This window comes from Amblyomma mixtum, chromosome 3 (genome assembly GCF_055824585.1).
Source record: "Amblyomma mixtum isolate Tamu chromosome 3, ASM5582458v1, whole genome shotgun sequence".
Classification (NCBI taxonomy): Eukaryota; Metazoa; Arthropoda; class Arachnida; order Ixodida; family Ixodidae; genus Amblyomma; species Amblyomma mixtum.
Window position 1 is genome coordinate 170,392,078 of NC_143014.1, and position 21,999 is coordinate 170,414,076.

At 40.6% G+C, this 21,999-nt stretch overlaps 1 protein-coding gene across 5 annotated transcripts in view; it reads left to right on the plus strand.

The window, feature by feature from the left end:
* The window catches only part of LOC149352686 (protein FAN-like), a 77,302-nt gene that overhangs the window by 40,521 nt on the left and 14,782 nt on the right, over positions 1–21,999 (plus strand). For all 5 annotated transcript variants that reach the window (XR_016290836.1, XM_089581908.1, XM_089581907.1 and 2 more), the window contains 7 exons: positions 154–338; positions 1,664–1,763; positions 4,874–4,932; positions 9,830–9,897; positions 11,285–11,349; positions 16,149–16,210; positions 17,169–17,230. Coding sequence is in view for 4 of the 5 variants with exons in the window: in XM_089581908.1 (XP_089438034.1) it covers positions 154–338; positions 1,664–1,763; positions 4,874–4,932; positions 9,830–9,897; positions 11,285–11,349; positions 16,149–16,210; positions 17,169–17,230 (601 nt within the window). In the remaining variant the exon portion in view is untranslated. The remainder of the gene's footprint in view (positions 1–153; positions 339–1,663; positions 1,764–4,873; positions 4,933–9,829; positions 9,898–11,284; positions 11,350–16,148; positions 16,211–17,168; positions 17,231–21,999) is intronic.

The window sequence follows — 21,999 nt, forward strand, 5'->3', positions numbered from 1 at the left end:
GAACGTCGTATAATCGAGGTTCCACTGTAGTATTCTTCAACACTTCCCTCAGCTGTTTTACTCAACATTTAGTATTTCCATAAATAACTGGCTGGTGCCGTGCAGTGGAAGCCAAATTATTTGGTGATGAACCAGCCCTATATTTCCTCTCAGCATCCAGGACATCCACGAAAGGCACTCTCTTGAGGTTCAAATCATGGAATTTGGCCAGACACCAAAGCAAATATTCAAGCACCCTCACCCTCAACGCTGCTGCACTGTTCTTCCGAGATCACTGAGCATGGCAAGTGACTCTTGCCCTGACGCCGTGCTTGAAAATGTCAGCAGTGTCACTGAAGGTTTGTAAATGTTTTCATCAACTTTAAGCCATCTACAGTGCAGTTTTTGCAACCCAGTTGTTGTTTAGTGTGCTGGTTCACTGTTGTACAAAGCATCAATTTGTTTAGCATTAATTCAGAGTGAAGCACGTTGCTTATGTTGCTTATGGTTTCATTATAATTAAAGTGTGCACATAGCTTTGTCTTCTCTGTGCAACCATTTTTTCAGTTTTCCTGTAATTATGAGAAAATCTGGAACTTTTTTCTGCCATGGTATTGTAATGCTTACCCAAATGTTGTAATTGCTTTACGATCTTAAGATAAAGGAATGTGTAGTCTTTTTCAAAAATATGTGGCCTGCAGCATGGACAGATGGGCTGCGAAGCAGCACTTTGGCATTGCTGTTGGTGATGCACATTTTCTGCGAGGATACTTTGAGTGATGGCAAACTTCATTCTTGCGTAGGATGTGTAAAAAACAGTTTGCAATGTTTTTTTAAATCAGTAGAATCTTGGTGATATGAATCTCACAAGGTCAGGAAAAAATTCTTGTCATCCGAAATTTTGTATCATCTGAGTGAACGAAATTCATATGCAGAAGCATGAAAAATGCATTCATTCAGATTTGTTCATGGCTGATGGAATTCATTCACAGCTGTGCGACCACAGCTTGCTACTTACGGTATGTACAGCGTGAGTGGCGATCATGACATCAGCGACGTGCAGGCCACGCACCGCCGCTCACTGCTCGCGGTGCGTACCACGCAATTAGCGATCGCAACGTTGGCATTGTACGGGCAGCACTTAAGCACTCCAGGGTGCAGTCGCAGCTCGTGCATTGGTATCATCCGTAGTGGCGCAGGAGAGAGTTCAGAGCATCCAAAATTCCACATATAGTACACAGTGCACACAATACACTCCGGCAGGGGAATTTTACGAATTCATATCGGCTGTGTTCGTATCGCCTTGATACTATAAATGCATAATGAAAGAACAGTGAAAAACGAAGTGGTGCTTCGCCACTCAACACTGCAGAAACTGACGTGCACACTGCGCTAGCTCCCTAGCACACAGGTCCTTCAGAGATTGATGGCAAAGTTTGTCATCACTTGTAGTATCCTCACAACGAGGACGCAGCAGCCATGGCAGTATCGTGGCGTGGCCCCAGTTGCTCCAGCTATGCTTGCCAGGGGCTGCATATTTTTGAAAATGACTGTAGATATACAATTGTGAAGGAACTGAACTATGTATGTATGAGCAAGGGGAAAGCTGATTTTAATAGATGGCTCCCTCTTGTTGTTCGTATTACTTTATTCTTTCTCAATCTTCATTTCTTTTTCTGTCCAGAGCTTGAGACACGGGACCGAGCACATTCAATTTCTTCTTTTGCTTGGAAGAGGAACATGGCAGATCTGACTAAGATGGCAGAGCACACACTTCACAAAGAGTAAAAGTTTTTGAAAATTATAACAAGAGCTTTGTATTTGTCCTTATTAATCCAGTTTTTCATTTGATGTTTCAGGCTATGCCTGTTCTATCTTACAAAACATTTACTATATTTTCATCTGAAGCCTTTTCATAACATTGTAACTTTAAATGTAAGGCCCAAGCATATTGAATAAGTATTTTGTATAGCAGCATGCTAACAATGGAGCAAGTTCACAGGTTGCATATGGGATTTTGCTGTTTGCCACCAATATGTACTGAACGTTCCAGATCAGGAGGCAGGTGTAATGGGTGCTGATGTTAATTATCTATGCCTAGGTGCTCTGCATGATGCCTGATAGGATTGCTGCATATTTTCCATTCTGATGCCCTTGATTTGTTTTGCTTCTGAATGGACTAAAATTTGCTGTCATGCTGTAGTTATTTCTTCTGCATGGTATTATGGTTGCATATTTATGAAATGTGGACTTTTTTGAGAAATCTTGCAACAGCTGACACATTAACGAGCTAGAAATAGGCTGCACCTGACATTTGATTATTAATGGGCTGACCGCATGAGGCGGTAATTCATCGCACTATGGCTTCACGCCATGAGTTGAGGGCCACTTATCGCGTTGCTTAGGTTCTGAGTTTGCTGAAAATTTCATTCATTACCCGGTAGTGGCTTGTGAGACAAGCAAACAGGCATTGCGGGTATGCTAGTTTGCGAGCAAAGTTCGTTTCTCAAGGATGTGATTTCAGTGAAGAGGCTGCCAACGCTTGCTTTGTCTTCACCCATGCATCGAAACAGTTCATTGAAAGCCTGTTAAGAATTGTGGAACAGAAAATGGCATTTTAAGGTACAGGCGCGGACAAAAGTAAACGGAGCTCGCAACTGTCTTTGAATATTTTTCACGTGTCACCTAACTGAAATTTCCAGCAGTGGTGCGCGCATGCTGGTAGCAGAGATTGGTGGGCTTTCTTGTAGACAAACAATGCTTCTTCACTACCAGTGGAGAAAGCGTGATTGTGCTTCGAACGCAATAGCGTGCTCCGTTTACTTATGGTCGCGCCTGTACATCTCTCACTCATTACAAATCTCAGCACCTCAGAAACGTAGTCAGGTGCCACTGTGCACTGTGCTTTGGGCCTGTATATTTTATTAAAAATGTCATGTATTAGCAAAGAAGTATTTTTGTAAATGCTTTTATCGTGCTTCATGCTATTTAAAGACTTGAAAACATTGTACTAGCGCAGTTGTACTTGTCTGATAATGCAAGGTAACTGAACACTAAAGTGGCTGCAACCGAGCAACACTGCTGAAACGTGTTGCTCTGCCAGCAAGTCTGGCCACTTCGTGCTGGTGTACCAGCGGCAGCGATAGGCGATGGCCGTCACCACCGTACATCATGTCGCGAAGAACATTGCTTCATGTGGTTACCGCTTAAATGTGTTCAGCATAGTTGTGAAGCAAGAAAAGACGATAAGGGACTGTAAGGAAGTGCTGTATTTTGTAGTTGGGAGCTACAGATGATGTTTAAAAATAAAATACACTAGAGAAGGCAGGCAGCATAAGCGAAACATGTTTGACCTGGATGGGAGGTGCAAAGTGCTGGTAAATATTACCTGTATTGTCTGGTCGGTAATTTCCACCGTGGTGTCAATCACACCTCCTATAAACTAGCCTTGTTCTGGGAATTTCATTGATAAGTTGCACCTTAGTGTATGAAGTTGCATGTCTTCATACAATGCATGATGGAACTGCATCCAAATATGTGCATTGTTGTGACCAAATATGTCTGAGCAACAGCCTGCCTTTTCTTCTGGCTGTCTTGCTTGTGTAGGCCTCCAGCATATTACCTTGCACAATGAATAACAATGGAGCAAGTTCACAGGTTTCATATGGGATTTTGCTGTTTGATATTAATCTTATTTGTGCTTTCGTGAGATTCATTTTTTACAACCATTAACCTGATCAAGATTGAGACCTGTAGTGCTTTTATTGGTTGTAGGGTTAAAGAAACTAGGAAATGGGTTTGGAGATTGCTGGTACATATGTTTAGCGTGTAGAACGAATGCTTTTGAATATTTGCAGTAAATACGAGTCCTTGGAACAGAGCTGGCGATTTATTATTAATTTTTAAAAACTGTGTTTTCTAAATGTGTGGGCAGATAGATAAGCACGTAGTGATGGTTTCTGAAACTATTTTTCTAACCGTTATACCTCACTAGGACAGGCCACTAGACGCTGCCACAAAATGTTGGAACAGTCATTCATAAAGCCTGGAGAAAAACATGGCATTAACTAAGGAAGTCTTCTTAGCAGTTTGCACTAATGCTAAAGAAGAAAAACGCTCATAAGGCACACCAGTTCGTAAGCTGCATTGATGAAAATTTGATACAGAAAGCAGCAACTGGTAATTTGTAATGCTGTACTCTTAATCTGTCTTAGGAGAAAACAAAGTCCTGCAAAAACGGAATGATGTAAGGGAGCCTTTGTAAGGAGACAGGGTTTCATTATATAATACTGGGAACGTTGTGGTGTACTACATACTATACACCTGTACAATTATCTGAAAGTCATATATCACTGTCTTTTAGTGCTAGCTTAGTAATCTGTGCTCCCGTATTCTAGAATTTTCTTCTGATGTACTCAAACCTGGATTTCTGCTTGGAGCATGAAAAATAATCTTCGTAGTTTATGCCTTTTAAGTTCATAATTTTTACCCCTTTGTTTGAATTGCTGGGAGAAATCTGTCTTAGTGAAGACTTTCATGTGGAAACAATGCAATTTAACATTTTGTTTGATGTTGCACAACACTCTAATGAGAAATATTTGTATATTTTTGCTGGTGAGAAGTTTACTAATGAGCATAATAAATTTTTTGTTTAATTACAAGTTAGAGATGCTGTTGCCTATGCCAGACAACCTTTAATGCCACTTTGTTTGGTTTATTCGTCTAAAACTGTCTAGTTCTTTTCAGAGCTTGGCTTTGCTGAAGTGTTCCACTTATATGTGCAACATTCATTTATGCCTCCAGCTTCAAAAAAAAAAAGAGACAGACACATGCATATTCATACCAAAGTTTGATGTTTCTGACAAACTAACATTGTGAAAATCTTTGATTTCAGAATGGTGACTCACGTTTGCTTCTCAAGCAGCAAAAGTAGCATCTTCTCAGTTTCCCAAGGTAAAAAGTGGATATTTATGCTTTGAAGTCCGAGATTTTTCATTATAGCTAAAGGCATGTTTTATCTTAGCTTGCATTTTTTTTTATTCATGCTATTATTTGATCACTGTTGTGGCTACAGGTTTCAGCTGTTTGTGTTCTTGTATAAGGTGTTCTTGCACATAGGGGTGTCAGCTGTGTCGCGGCTGCTGGCCGTTCATTATGATTATATTTACTTACTGGATGCATAAAAATGTGTACTTTATGCAGACTCTTATTGTCGTATCCGCAAGCACCCCAAAAGTGCATGCTTGTTTGCTGTTATGACTGATCATGGGTACAACCTTTAATGCCTGTGCTTAGCAAAGTTTTGATGCTGTTGATCTCTTTCTGTTACGTTAACAGGTTTTAAATATTTTTTAGAAAGTAATAATTGCTTGGTTCTGCAATAGTAATCAGCTACAAAGTAGAAATCCTACTCAGTATGCTGCATGAGGTTCCATTACGGTTAGTTGGGTTTGTGCATCCTTGTTTGCTCAATAAGTGCTTATAAAACTTGTCTTGCTTATGAAGCAGTCCTTTCTTGGTGATTAATCATGGGCAAAATGCAAGTGGGGCTACAGGTTGGCATGCTTACCCATGTGTGCACTCATTTATTAGGTACTAGTAGTGGGAACGTGCCTGTGAGCATGAATGGCTGTGACTGACTATAAACCCTAGTGAGTGCTGGTGGCTGTAAGTGGGCATAAATGCTAGCATGAACGACTTTCTGTGTGTAAATGTCAGTGTGAGTGCAGTTGAATGTGAGAGAGTGCCCATATACATGTGAGTGAAAGGAAATGTAAGTGCATAGGTGTGCTTAGCTGAGAAAAACCTAGATGATTAGGTTCTAGTCAGTACCTTGAAATCTTGCTGAAGTAGTACCTGCAAATGGTGCCGTATGATGTTACTTGTAAGTATACCATTCTGAGATTACGATCTAGGTATCTGTACTTTTATTTAGCTTTGCTGAAGCACTGCTCTTGCAGAAACCTCTAGTCTGTTTATAGAGTCCACAGCAGTTACTTCAATTTATTGATAGCCTCTAATTAGAAATAGACTTTGTTACACTGCACTTGGAAGATGCTTCACTTCGCTGTGAAATGAATAATGTAGAAATATAATTAGAAAGCACTGTTGAACTTCTCAGTCTGCAGAAGAAGTAGAAAAAAAATTTGATATTTATGCTTCAGGTCAGTCATTTTCAAATGGTTCTTAGTGGTTCTCAGGTGCCCTTTCAGGGTGCTTGAACACATTCCTATGGCCCCCAAAGCTCTTGATCCTCACAGAAGCCCCCCCCCCCTCCTCCCACACACACACACATTTTTGGCCAAGTAAAGTGGCCTAGTGTAGCAGTGTGGAATCGGGCATAAGAACCATCTGATGTGTGTGCTTAGTGTATAAACAGAATGGCACTTTTTCAGGCACCTGTTCCAGGGCAGTTGTTTTGAGGTCTGGTGTTTTTATTTTTTTCTTTTATGGATGCTTAACATCCCAAAGCAACTCAGGCTTTGAGGGATGCCGTAGTGAAGGGCTCTGGAAATTTCGACCACCTGGGGTTCTTTAACATGCACTGGCATCACATAGTACACGGGCCTCTAGAATTTCGCCTTCATTGAAATTTGGCCACCACGGCCGGGATCGAACCCGCTTCTTTCGGGTCAGCAGCCGAGCACCATAACCACTGAGCGACCGTGGAGGCATAAGGTCCAGTGTTGTGACGGAGTGGCAACATGCGGATGATCTAGCACAGAGGTTCAGAAACATTTTGGCCTTTGGAGCATCAGTTTTCAAAAAGTTCTGAAGAACCTCCTGCTATATCCTTGCCCTTGCTCTTTCTTGCCAGGTATGCATGCAAAAAAAGAAAAGTATGAATATGTTTCACTCCTCAAGATGTGCCAAAATTTATTCTATCAGTAATTGCTCATAGCTGTGGAAGTTTATGGAGTGGTATATTTACAGAGTTGGGGAGGAGCATGCACGGACCTGAGCATATCGGGAACCCAAAAAGAGCCCAAGGAACCTATGGGTTTTTAACAACATACCTTCAGAGCCCCTGAACTTGCAAAATGAACTGCTGTGTACGTTATAAACCCAATTAATGGTCACTAGTATACTTCAGTCACTCTCTTGGGTTCTTCAGTTACTTTCGCTTGCAGTCAAGGGGTACTTAACACATTTGGCTCAGCACTGCTGCTTTAAATGACATGGTGTTGCAGAATAAGGGTGACATGTTGTTATGCTGTCCTGTTTTAGGTGACCCTTTTTTGAATAAAACAGATTTTAAAGGGACACTGAGGAGAAATTGAAGTTGGCTTGTATCGACAGAATACCAGCTCCTGATTACAAAAACGCCACTCATACTGACAACATAGGTCTTGTAACGTAGAAAAGAGCAAGAACCAAAATACAGGTATCGCCGACACAGGCCAAACTCTCAAGTACAAGCGTGCTGACGTCATAGGACAAAACAGTGTTGCTAGAACCAATGGTTCTAGCAACACCAGAACACAAGAAGCCAGCAATCACTGAGGCGCAGCCAATACATGCGCAAATCTCCCTAACGTCGCCAGATGGCGCCATGATCCCGGCAGCTACGCGCACTCCTGCAGCATCGGGACCAATCAGCGCCTGATCACCGGCGGTAGGCCGGCTCCCGGTATTCCGCTAACGGTAACAAGGTACACGGTATGCTAAAGGTGTCTATTTGCTAGAACTTAGTTGACGACTTTGGGAACGGGATCCATCGTAACGCTGGCAAAACAGCGGTGCAAACGTAAACGAAGCGACGGTAGCGACGGTAGCGACGGCCGCAATAGCCGATAGATGCCTTCAACGTGTGGCCTGCGGTAGCTTTCTTTTCGGCTGCTGCCAGGCCGCACTGTTGGCCATCAGAAATCACGGAGTCTGCGTTACGTCATGTGCACGTCACGTTTCACGTCACTTAGTCCTGTGTCGTCATAAGAGAATCCTAAGTTTGAATCATAGCGGCGGGAAAACTTTTTCAACTTCGAATCCAAATTTCTTAGAAATAAATGCATCTTTCGCTGCCGGCCAAGTGGCAACAAAGCCATGAAATGCCGAACTATCGGATTTTGCTGTAAAAAAAATATTATTAGAGCTCTCCTCACTGTCCCTTTAAAGAAACAGCTTCACTGTTATGAGCATCCTTTCTGCATGTTATTGTATCGAGCATCCTGTCTTGGAAACTTAGCATGCAAGGGTAGCACGAGGGCATGTGTGTGCTGCTGCAACATTTTAATTGCCTTCCAAATTATGTGCAGTTCTCCTCAGTACTTCATATACTAAATGCCGTGTTGTTCTCACATTACTGTGCTTCAATTGTTGGTCGTACAGTAACAACTTCATTGGTAGATTTCCATTTCTTCTATCTGTGCAAAGTCCACAGTCGTCATGTATTTTCTCACCTAATTTGTTATCATTTCATGATATTCCTGCACCTTGCAATGCATTATGGGCAAGGCAGGTATGTAAATGGAGCACTCAAAACAGAATATGTAGTTTACTAAGCAAACATGCTCTATCTGATGTGCAAATGGACCTCATTTGCATGGGTGAGCCTTTTAGAGGTATGACCTTAAGGCATAGGCAAGTCGTTAGCTTATTGTGTTATTGTGGAAATCTTGAAACACAAGCACCAAAGAGACAGGGGGAACAGCTAGATGCGAAGTTTTTACAGGATAATGCAGTAAAGTGGTGTCGCACTTTGTGTTCAGGAGATTCGTTTCTTCATTTTGCTGTCTTGTGAGCAAGTTTACACTGGGAAGGCTGCATAGTGTCACTGATCAGCTATATAAGTGTTGTGGTAATCAGTCACTCATTCAATCAAATGACTTTATTTTGCAACTTAACAAGGCAAAAGAGGTGGCCAGAGAAAAAGCTGCTTCATTGTAGCTTGACTGGGCTCCAGCCACCCACCAGCAGTGGAAACACAGTGTACAATCATGACGGAAAGAAACGCGAACAGCACAGTGCCTACGCACTCCGCTTTTCGAATTTCTATTGATGGCGCTTTTACCTGGTTTGTAAGACCGACAATAGAGTTGTCCTAGAATGCATCACGGACAACTCTAGCATTTTTTTGCTACCACTGCAATTAAAGCATGTTTAAAAGAAGTGCGAACAGCGGAGCGCCTAGGCTCCGCTGTTCGCACTTCTTTTAAACATGCTTTAATTGCAGTGGCTCCGCTCTGTTCGCGTTTCTTTCCATCGTGATAGTACATGCATCAATCATCGCATCAATCATATCTTAATGAATCAAATGAAAAGCGAGAGCGAATACAACACAGGAACATATTACCGAATAAGAACACCATTATATGAACATACAGAAATTAAGAATGCCAACAACACTGTGACTGGCCATGTTCAAATTTGACAGGCAGCAGTCTGTGGTTTTCTTTTAGCTGTTAGTGGCTAGTTTGACAAAATAAAGTCTTCAGATTAAAACTACATACATACATTTCATACATTTCATACATTTTGATGGTTTTATGGCTGTTAATATTTTTTTTAATTTTTCCACGGCCTTGTGGAAAACTTATCGATGAGATTAAACTATATATCTTCACACATACGAGGTCCCTAGTTTGTTGGCAGTTGCTGTATGTGTAACTTATTTTATGTTTCTTCTAATGTATTTTATCATTAGCATATGTAGCATTTCTGTCATTAACTGAATTGCTTTTTTCTGCTATTTTTAGTTATTTAATTGATTTTAGTTTTATCAAGTAATTTGGGAAGAGTCCTTTAGCTCACCTGAATGCTCTGATAATTTCTTTGTGAGAGCTTGCATGCTGCACATGTTTTGAGTTTTGAGCTCTTAACAAGCCATGGCTGCCTTTTTCTTCCTTTTCAGACAGCCTTCTCAAACTGTACTCCCTTGAGCAGAAGCAGCAGCTGCGGAGTGTTAACATATCCCACATGGTGAGGTGTTGGTATTGATTGTATGCATACCCCATCTTTTGGCAGCTGGCTTTGTGTAGGCTTGCACATGTGACTTGTTTTAACAGTAGGGACTTTATCAAGCCTAAATAAAGTAAGCAGAGGCTGCCAAAAGCATTGCTGAAGAAAGCATATAGCAGGGGTCTCAAACATACGACCTGCAGGCCTTACCCTAAGGGTTTCAGCCTTTGTACCAGGAGTTCTATGACAGTGGAATCTTTGTTTTTTTTTTTTTTCGTACTGCACCTCTTCATCACCGTTCACACTTTGACAACGGCGGGTTGCTTACCATGTCTTATGTACAGGTCAGCAGGTATGACATGCTTTCTTTGCAAGTAGAGAGTTAGTTGTCTCCACTATCCATGGCTTTGAGTCGCCGTTTGATGTTTGCTACGTCCAAGGCAGCAGAAAAATTGCAGTGGTCTTAGGTTGCATAAGCGCTGTGCTGCCCCCTCTACTTCCCTTTCTTCCTCTCCCTTTGTGGATGCTGGCCCGCAGGTGACAAAAGTGTGCTAATGTGGCCCACATGACAAGATGAGTTTGAGACCTCTGGTGTACTGGATGCATCATGAAAAGAATTGACCTTAAAGGGCCAATAAGTACCTTTTCATGCATTGCTCATTTGCCTCCAGATTTTAGAGTGAGCTTCATATTCAGAGCTTGTTGTCCAAGTTAAATGCATGCGACGGCCGGGAGAGGGAGGAGCGGGGAAGGGGAGAGGATAAAGAGCGGAGTGCAGCAGCCAAGGAGATGGAGAGAGAGGAGGAGAAGGGAAAGCAGCGCCTGCTTGGCTGTCTTACTTTACTTAGTGGCATGACCATGTAGCATGCTGTAGAAAACTAATGGTAATGTGTATCTGCCATATCTCACTTATCGCCCATAAATCTTTTTTATTCATTAAGTCAGTGAAGGGGAGGATTATAGAGGTCACTTGGAATACAGTCATAGCTGCAAAAAGCCAATTTGAAATTTTTGTCCTCTGCACTTCTTCCACATGCCTTGTATACTTTGCCTTTTGCACTGTGTTCAAAATGTTACTTGCCTTGTCACTAGTTCGGTCGTTTTTTGCTTTTTCAGGTAACTGTTTCTCTTACCTCCACTAATATATGAAAATTTTAATACGCAAGACTCGGTGAATAATCTATTCAACAGATTAAAATGGTTTTACTTTTACCACAAAACTGTTGACATTCTGTGATCAAGTTTTTACAGGTTGCGCCTGGCTAGTTGAAAGACATTTCTTTCTTCTATGTACAGTGGATACATGTCATTGGGTAAACAGATTAATTTGCAATAAAATCTACTTACCAGCTTCACACACTATGATATTTCATAATGCTAAGTATTAATGTTGTGTTCTTGTCTGCAGGCGCTGTCATCATGCATCGTAATGAATGACAAAACAGTCGTTGTTGGATCATGGGATAATTATGTGTGAGTGGCCTTTTCTCTGCTACAAGAGCATCTTGATGTGCAAATATTTCATATCGATAAGTTGAACTGGAATCCCCTAAAATAAGTCTTTAACTCCTTCAGTTTCAGATTATATCTAGTGTGGAGAAACATAAATTTCCAGGTTTTTGCAAGGAAGATGCCAAAATTGTGCACAAAAAATTCCTATCTTTTATGATTAATTATGCAGTTTTTCTGATGCCCTTGTATGTCCAAATTGTTGCTGAGTGCTGCTTACAGGCATAAGCATGCGCAGGTCTCTCCATTAGGGGGGGGGGGGGGGGGGGGGGGGCAAAGTTCATGGTAGTGCCTGTCCATGTCTGCACTGTGGGACAAAATTTGCACCCCTCTCCCCCATGCCCATTAGAGGGGCCCCTGCCTCCCTTGCCCCCTCCCCCACCAGCACATGTCTGTGCTTGCAGGTTATGCTAAGTTGGAGACCATGAGTATGGGATCAGTAAAGGTTTAACTCAATCAGTCAGTCAATAAATCAATCACTGTTTGGATTCATTCATGTTATTGGACATTGTTATATAAACAGTTCTCATTCTAGGCCTTTTAAGAGGGGAAGGGGGCCTTAGAACGAAAATATTTGTAATTGAGTCACTGTTATGAAATCTTCAGGGAACATGTATTCTTGTGTGCTGAATCTGAATATGCCTTTCAACCTAATGTATAATAAGTCCTTCTGCCTTTGTATAATATGTTAGGTAAGTATTTTTCTCAAGCACTGTAAAGAAATTTTGTTGTAGGGAACTTCACAAAATGCATGCCATTGGTCTTTCCTCACATCAAGGAATGCAGTAAGGGTAAAATTATGATCTTGCCTATCATAGAACTCGAGTTACAGGGTTTTGAAGTTGCCCATTCAGAAACCGGAATAAAAGCTCTTCCTGTTTCTGAAGTGGCAGTTTCATAACCCTTACCGCATGGAGCATTATACATGATGTGCTGCATAATTCTTGCTCTAAGTAGTGGTGAATGGTAAGGAAGGAAGTTGTGCTTACTTGGCATCGCAGTATGCACTGTCTAGCAGCAACGCCCGCAGTAACTCAACCTTTGGGAGGATTTCTCCTGTGATTTTCTGGTCAAATGTACATGGAAACCATTTCGTGTGTTTCTTGCAGAAATTTACTGAAAAGATTTTCTTCATTCTAACTTGAGGCAGCATTTTAAAAAAAATTATTAGGTAATAAAATTACTTTTTGTCATCCTGTAGCAGCATCAGTGGCATGATAAGCATTCAGACTGAGTTATGAGAGAGGTATTTACTTGTGTATCACATATGATACAGCATGCAGTTGTGGGTATTTTTGCTATTATATGGCATTCTGTAATTTTAGTGGCATAAAACGAATTCTGCACTGTTGAATGGTTCTACATACCTTTTCGTGTTTAGAAGATTAAGTGAAGCACTTCTTAATGAAGTTCGCTGCTTGATTGAAGCAGTGATAAGATTCCAGCAAATTTTATGGCATAATCAGAAGTATGGTCCTATATCCATTCATCAAGTGGTGATAAGAGCAGCGCTAGTATGCTGACTGAGGACAACAAAGATGACAATGTCTCATGGGTAGAAAGAAAAAAAAATGTGAGGGAGACAAAGATAGGAATGACATATAAAGAAGAAACGAAAGCGGTAATGAAGCTGTTCCTGATGCAGCAAGTACTGAAGGCCAGAAACTAGCCTATATCAGAAGAAAAAAGAAAATATTCATAGAGATTCAAAAGAAACTGCATTTGTCTAAAACACTGATTGACCTAGCATGGCCGTTGTGCCGAAAGACAAGACAGTGAAAAGACATGAAATCATCTGTGTCAACCTATTCCAGGAGCATGCTAAATAGTAGCATGATCTCGGGATAGGCTCTCGGTCACCAGATGAAAGAAAGTGACCTGCATGAATAAGCTCTGAAAGGGAAGTGCTCATCCAAGCAACCAAGAGGAGAGCCCCGTTCATGGCAATATCGACTTTTAATGGCTGCTTTGCCAAGTGAACGCTTTGCCTAGTGGAACAACTGCATTTTATGCCACCCTGCTCTCGCGATTAACTTTTTAACTAAGACGAGAAATGGTACCTTGTTTCAAGACACCCCGCCAACTTCAAGGTGTTGCATTGAGAGCAGATTGCAACAACTGCAAGGGGTGCGGAGGCATTACAAAGCATTTTAGGGGCCCATATGCTGGCACTCTAAAAAAATACAAAAAGATACCATTCTGTCATTTTGCATGTATATTCTTGTTTGTTTATGGCCGTCTCAAATGCAGTTCTGCATGTTCACTACGTGCTGTATCATATAATATGTGAGGATGCTGTTTAGTTAAAATGTCACAACCATAAAGTTTTTCTGAAAACTAAGGTTGGTTCGTGTGCTTCCATTCCAAATGGAGCTGACTGTAATTTTTTAGCTAAAATAAAAATTAATGTGGTAAGGGGATAATATTGCATTTCTTAATGTAAAAAAAAAAATGCATACATTTTAGCAAGTTCCCTGCAGCAAAATCTCCTAAGGCTCATGACAAATAAACTTACAGAACACATTACATATGTGCACAAGGATCTGTTCTACATGAAATAAAGTGACATACATAGAGTCAGCACACAAAAATACATGCTTCCTGAAGATTTTCTTACTGTGAGTTCATTCAAAAAATTTTCAGTCGAAGACTGTCTTCCCCTTTAAAGTGCTCATGCTTACGAAACAGCCAAATGAAAACATTCTCACCAGAGCTATTCCAGAGCTGTCATAAAATGCAAAATTGTCCATCTCAAAAAGGGTTTTACACATTACATTCCAGCTGTAACCTGAACAGATGCCAAGCAAGTTGTGTGCGCATATGAAAACACTGTGACCAAAGGGGTTAAGGTGCATCGGCATTCTTTTATTTAATTGGATAGGTATAGTTTATGCCTTCTTTGTTCACCCATGCAAACTATAACATAGGGATGGATGTATTGCTAATTTGCATGCCATCAATAGCATCCATGCTTCATGTTGCAGTTTTGTATATTTTTTTATGCCATTGACAAGTGTCAAGACCTTGAGCTATGTCACCTTTTTCATTGCAGTAGTAAAGGTGATTTATTTAAAAGCTCTAAAAGTAAAGTGTTGATATTCATTCGTATCGCTACTGTTGTGGGTGATTTGTTTTAATCAGAGCAGATATATTTAAAAAGGGTGGCTTAACTGGGCATTACTTGAAATGCCATCTGTGCTGTGTGTCCCTTGAGCTCATTGGACATCAAAGGGATTGGTAGCCATAACAATGCATTTACTAATGCAAGCTTACTAGTAACCTTTTAAGAACCAGAGCTACAATGGCTGTGTTGAAGGAAACCTTCTTGGGAGGCTAATGTGATTGACATCATTTCAAATGAGCCTGTCTTGTTGAGGTATTCGTTGAGTTTTTCACCTTTATCTACCGCTGTTCTGAAACCAGACACACAGAGTGCCGGAAACATTTCTTATATGGTGCTTGAAAAAGTTATGTATTTGTGATATGGAAACTGTCAGCATTTCACTGAAGCCCTAGATAAGCTACTTACTCGACAGTCTAGTCTCGATACATGTAGCCCATGCACTTGGGTTGTGACAGTGATTGCCTGCTGCTGGCATATTGACTTTGTGAGATAACACACAAGTACTTGTGATGACTGTTTTTGCTGCTTAAAAAACCAGCGATCATTTGCAGTCCTTGAGTGCAGCAACTGTTTTTGTGTTCGAACAGTGTAGGCAAGTGTAGTAAGTTGCTTATCTTGGGCTGCTGAGAGATGGTAACAATTGCCTTATCACAAAAGCATAATTTTTGCAAGCATAATATCTTCTGCTTGTAGCACTCTTTGTACACAAATGTGGAATTGGAGTGGAAAAAAAAAATAAGTTGTTGACAGATATATCTGAAGAACAGCTCTTCTTTGAAACTGTTTAAATTACATGAGCCTGTCACAGCGAGCCCCAATAATAAAGTTACATAACCAATATTGGTCAGCCAACAAACAGACTGTGATGGTCACTCAGTGTCTGTTGTTTAAAGACATCATCCTCCTAGTGTTAAAGCCTCCTTTTTATAAACTGTTTTTAATGAAAAAATCACTGGGCAGTTATGACTGTTGGCTACTCTGATAACAGCTGTGAGGGCAAGTAAATACTAAATATCTGAAATTCTCTGGTGCAGTTTTTTAGTGCTGGATTAGTGCATTCTTCAGAGCAGCATCATGAGCGTGGTATCAGTGGCTTCATGGGTTCCTTTTGTTTTTAAATAATGTTTAAGTTGAAAGTCGGTGCTTTATGTTTGTGTATTCATGCATTGCCAACAGCCATTGACAGGCTACTGTTCTGTGTTGCAGTGTTAGTTGAACTGCAGCTAACACTGAATAATTCTTTCAGAGAGGCCAGTCTAGACAGTCTGTTTACTGAAAAAAGTGCATTTGACCCTGTGCTAGGTAAAGCAACAATGTGTTAATACTGAGTAAAAATTACAATCTCAAGTTTTATTCTCTGAAGTATCCATCTTGGAGCACAAGAAATTGTAGATGCTTGATGCTCGTTTTTTTTTTTTGTAAAAATTTGATCCTTCAAGCTTTAAAGTAGTTTTTTGGCCAGCCTTATTATTAAAGCCTTCAATCTTATGACTGTTTTTAATGGCAGAAGTTCAAGGTGCTTGTTGCTTTGTTGCTCTGTGTATGCTGTTCATTTCATTAGGTGACAGCTAGCTATTGAAAATTGCAGTATATTAATGCTCGCATTTTGTATTGTAAGCGTGACTATGTTTGATCGCAGATATGTTTACAACATGGAATATGGGCGTGTCACTGAATCAACTTTGGGTCATGAAGACGCAGGTAGGTTTCCTGTTCCTGTAGATATCTTTTTTTCTGGAAGGCAGAGTCCAATAGTTACCTTTGTGCTTTTATATAAAAGAATGGTAAAAACATGAGTTGTGCACAGGTGTAGTCTAAAATAATGAAAACACGCAAGTAGTGATCATTGCTTGCCCTAGCAGCACCGTATGGCACTGATTAGCATGTTTCTGCACTAGACGTTGATCGCCCTAGCAGTGCTCATCATGATCTTCTTGATGGCCTAACCACGACTGCACTGCTCCAAAAAGTGCTGCGTCAGAGGTTATTTTGACACTGACGGTGACATTATGGCCACAGCTGCTCCGACTAACTGTATCAACTGCCTCTAGCATGTGATGCTGGACAGCTACAGTAGATCGAGATCCAGCAACAACAAAAAGAGTACTTCTGTTGGTGGCTCGCCTTCAATTATACTTTCATTTCGGTTTGACTAGGTGATGAGCATTTACAGCAGAGCATATTTTTACTTTCTTGTGCTGCATGCATAGTGCAGCAGGAAAAAGGGGTGGAAAATTTTAGGTGGCAGCTTTGTAACTAGACTCAAATACTGTAAAGTGACCCTTTAGACAAGAACACGTGACGAAAATTAGCAGCTACCAACAAAGAAGTAAGTTTGCTGAACAGGTACAGTCAGGTCAAAATGAAACGCGAACAAAGCATGTCACCAAAGCAGAATATTTTGCCTGTCTACTTTCAGCTGCAGTATGCAACTAGCCTAATTCGTGTATCTGGTCAAAGAGTTTACTGAAATACATATTCGTAAACTGGCTGTAATGCAATACCTTGCAGCAAAGCAGAAAATACCTTGCAGCAAAGTAGAAAATGGCGTATACGTGCATATATGGCGTATACGTGTTCGCATTTCATTACGGCCTGACTGTACAATGTTTCCCTAATTTCTCTGACATTTGTGGTCTCCTGCCAATGTGCATTGCAGTATCTGACCTTTCCTGGAAGAATGGAGTGCTGGCAACTGCATCCTGGGACTCCACAGCAAAGGTATAATCTAGTGACAGTTACTGTTATTTAGGTCTGATTACATTGAGAATTTTATGCCGTTAGTACATCGTTTCACTGTTATTTTTTAACGCCTTTATTTTTTGACGCATTTAATGCCCTTTGAGGCACTGATGTTGTAGTGCTGTCTTCCATAACTTATGTTCAAACCAATTTTTTTAATAAAATGGTTCACATTCATGGATACCTTTGTGTAAACCAAAAAAACTTGCAGATTCTCTTATGCAGCTGTAGTAGCAGTCTTCTCTGTAGTGTACCTATTGTGCAGCATTTCTTTTGGCACGAGTGCTGCTACACGCACTACAGAACTCTTAGGCTGTTCAGCTATCATAGTTTCCTCAGTGATCACAATGCGTGCATGAATCGCGAGCAAATGGTGCCAACACTAAGGTCTTTTATTGTTTTTTTTTTTAATAATTCATTATTGACGGTCCTGCAGTTGCCATTGAGTTAAAATCTAGGCTTTGAGAAATGCTACAAGAAAGATGCAGTATGTCAGTGTTTTTGGATATATTGGGTATGCTCTGTGTTTTTATTTCATTTGATTGTTCTGGATTTCATCATACCAATATGGCAACATTGCTGAACAAGTCTTAGTACTACTAGCAGTTTTTATCTTATGTGAACGTCATTGTTAGGCACTTCTACAGTGGTTTATTCATTCATTCATTCATTCATTCATTCATTCATTCATTCATTCATTCATTCATTCATTCATTCATTCATTCATTCATTTATTCATTCATTCATACAGGTTCCTACAGTGCTCTGCTGGGCATTATTGTAGGGAAATGCATGAAACATGATGGAATACAGACATTCGATGTACTATACAAAATATATATTATGCAGATGAAACATAAACACTGCAGAACTTCGATGATAGCACTGTGATGGACAGTACAAATATACAGAGTAGATACATAATAAAACTGGGAAAAAATACAACAATTCATTTAAGTTAAGATGTGGTTGTGTAATAATGTGAAAAAGAACAGAGAAGGCACAGTGACATTGAATCTGGAAGACAGTTCCAGTCGTGTATCGTGCAGCGGGGGAAAAAGAAAATTTGGAAACATTTAGACGGCAGCTATACTCTTATTTTCATACTGTTGTCCATGCGGGCGGACACGTAAGCAGGCTCCTTTAGGTAGTTTTCACTATTAATTCCAGTATTTTTTATAATGTTAAAAAGCGATGCTAGCTGTAAATACTTGCACCTATCAGAGAGCGAGGGCCACCACCCCAGTCGCTTCACAATATTAGATGAGCGGTACGTGAAGTCATAGTAGCCCGTCACAGATAGAGCCACACGCTTCTGTATTCACTCCAGTTTATCTAATATTCTTTTTTGTTGCCAAGTCCCATACCATGCACTCATACTGTAAGATCGTGCAAACATTTGCTATATACAAGGTTTGTTTTAAATCCAGCGGAGCATGCCTGAAGTTGCGTCGCAAGAAGTTCGACACCTGGCTAGCCTTTGCTGTTAAATACTCTATATGAGCATTCCAGGACATCGTGCTCGAAAAAATAATGCCTAGGTACTTAAACTCTGTCACAACGCACAAAGCAATGTCATTGATAAGGTAATCTTTAATGAAAAGCCGCTTTTTATGTGTGAAGCTTGTCACATTGCACTGTTAAATATTAAGTTTCATCCTCCCTATGCTGCACCATGATAGGACAGAGTTGAGGTCGTCCTGCAAGCAGTCATGGTCATTTTGGCAGCCAACATCGCGATAGATGCAGCAGTCATCAGCGTATAGTTTGACATGGCTAGAAAGAGTTTTGGAAAGATCACTAATAAACACCAGAAAAAGAAGGGGCCCCAAACAGAACCTTGCGGGACGCCAGATAAGACATTCACGTAAGATGACTGTACGCCATCGAGAACCAGTCACTGTCTTCTATCAAGTAGATAAGCTTCAGTCCAGATCATAAGTTTGGCTGGTAGCTTAAGAACAGAGAGCTTTTGTAACAGCAGTGTGTGCGAGATCAAATCAAATGTGAAACCATGCTGTTTTGGGGAGAAAAAGATTTTGCTGTTAAGATGGCTCATCAGGTTGGTGTAAATGATATGTTCTAAAGTTATACAACGCACACTAGCCAGAGAAATGGGTCTGTAGTTAGGGTTGTTTTTGCACCATTCTTATAGATCGGGATAACATTTGCACACTCCCAATCAGAAGGCAATGCGCCTTGTTCAAAGGACGTTTAAATAGTGTAGTTAAGAAAGGAATAATAGAAGTCTCGCAGTTCTTCAGGATGAAGTTGGAGATATGATCTGTACCAGAGGCTGATCCCATGCTCTGTAAATTTGATATCTGTCATTTGAGCAAGCCTAGCCACTCTCGAAATCTGCAATCGCAGCTAGCGGTAGCGAAAATGCGGACTGAAAGTGAAGATAAAAATTTCTGTTTCGGTTTCATTATCAGCCACGCAACTGACGCTGTCCAAGGTGTTAGGAATGCCTTCTTTATTTTTTGTCTTATACTTTCTTTCTTAGATTAAACAAATATGCGTTTTGAGCTTCACAATTCTCTTTCATTCTCATTTTGCTGAGCTTTTTTCATTTTTGTGCACACGTCACGATCGGTGGGACTGAGATAGTGACGAAATAAATGGCTCTTATTTATTAATAGCCTAATGTATTTTTTCATCCAGGGCTTCTCATTGGTACGTTTGGCAGACATGAGTCACGATGGAATGTGGCTCTCGGTCAACGATAACAGTTTTGTTTTGAATACGTTCCATTGTGTATTCAGCTCTAAGAATAAGCTAAGTGACTGGAACTCGGGCAGAAACACACTCATTCATAGACACCTTTTTCATAAAAGAATATCTTGCACGGTGTTTTAACACAGTTAAGCATGAGAGGAACGGAGACGTTGACAAGAACAGCGTCATGATCAGATTCCCAGTATATTCAGCACAGAAGCGACAAGGCTGCGATCATTGCACAAAAACAAATCTAGGACATTCGTACTAGTGGGTCCAGCACGTGTGGGAATTTCAACAAATTTATTTATTTATTTGTTTGTTTGTTTATTTATTTATTTATTTATTCAAATACCCTAAAGGCCCTCTGGGGAGGGTATTACATAGGGGCTACACACGAAGCACTTTGATGATAATTTGTTCAAAATCTAAGGTGCAGAAAAGAGAAAATTAAAATACAGACACCATTTTTGAAGTACAGAAAAAAACAAATAGAAAACAAAAAACAACAATAGAGCACAATAAAAGCTAAAAAATGCAAACAGCTGAGATTAAGAATACAAAAACAACGCAGAAAAAAAAACAGCGCAGATTAAGAACACAAAAAAAAAATAATAAATGGGCACTTATCATTTCAAGAAAGGCTGCATGCAAAGAAGACGAGTTGTGCAGCACTGGCTTGTACGAGAACCATTTCACATGTGGCAGGTTGAAGTCCGCAAGCATTACATATGGTAGTTTTCAAAGATAGTAAAATATTGCTCAATGGAAGGAAGGGCTGCGAATTGCTTGTACATGGCGGTCTGTAAAAAGAACCAACAGTGACAGTGGACCCATTTTTCAAATTGAGTTTGCGCCATACAGGTTCACATTCATCGGTGTCAACTTTCAGAGAAATGCTACTGATACTACTGTGAATCAACACAAAAACGCAGCCACCATTTTTATTTCTATCTCTCCGGTCAACAGCATAATTTGGTGGAAATACTTCATGATCACCTATTGTATCATTGAGCTAGGATTCGGTACCGAAAACGATGTGAGGTGTTGACGTTTCCAGAAGTGGTTGCATTTTCAGTACTTTGTTTTTTAGGCTGCGACAGTTGATAACAATGCACGATAAATTATTTTTATCGGCGGGCCTAGATTTATATTCGGTGGCATTCTGTCGTTGCTGTCGGAGTGCTTCTTTTACAGTGTCCGTTTTACTATCGTACAGGAATGACTGATTGGACATTACCAGTTTATTAAACTGCAGTGTGAATGGGCACCCCCTTTTCACAGGCGTACGAAGAAGCTTTTTCCTTTCAAGTCTAGTTTTGCTTTTAAAGTCTTCACTGATTGCATAACTGAAGCCCTTTAGTTTCCCGGCAGCTACAAGTACCCGCTGCTTTTTATTTAGTAAGGAACCCACAGCGCCGTGGCATTACAGTGGGGGGGGGGGGGAAATGTACAACAAAGAAGCACACATGACACCTCCGCTCGCAGGCAGAGTTACAAGCACAAAACTTTCACCATGTACATCTCACTTCAAAAGAACACATCACAATCGCATCACATCATTAAAGAACGAAAGAACGCATCATTTGATGTCACACTCACAACATCGCTCAGTAGTCTGTTCCATTCTCTAATGGTTTTCGGAAAGAAAGACATTTTAAATAATTCAGTTTTTGCCGCAAATTCGCGGACTTTAAAAACATGGTCAACACGGTTGGATCTATAAAAAGGCTCCTGCACATACCTTTCGCGTTCAACCCGAACAGTTGAATAATAAACAGCATGAAACAGCTTCAGACGCAACTTCTTTCGGCGCGTGTCAAGCAATTCCCAGTTGAGTGCATCCTTCGTACGCGATGCACTGTAACGAGCCCCGCGTGTGCCAGACACGAAACGAGAGGCAATGTTCTGCACCCTCTCCAACTTATCTTTATCTCTAGCAGTAGGCGGGTCCCAGACAGTGCACGCGTAGTCCAGAACCGACCTGACATAAGTCTTGAATAAAATGTCACGACATGACAGTGGAAAAG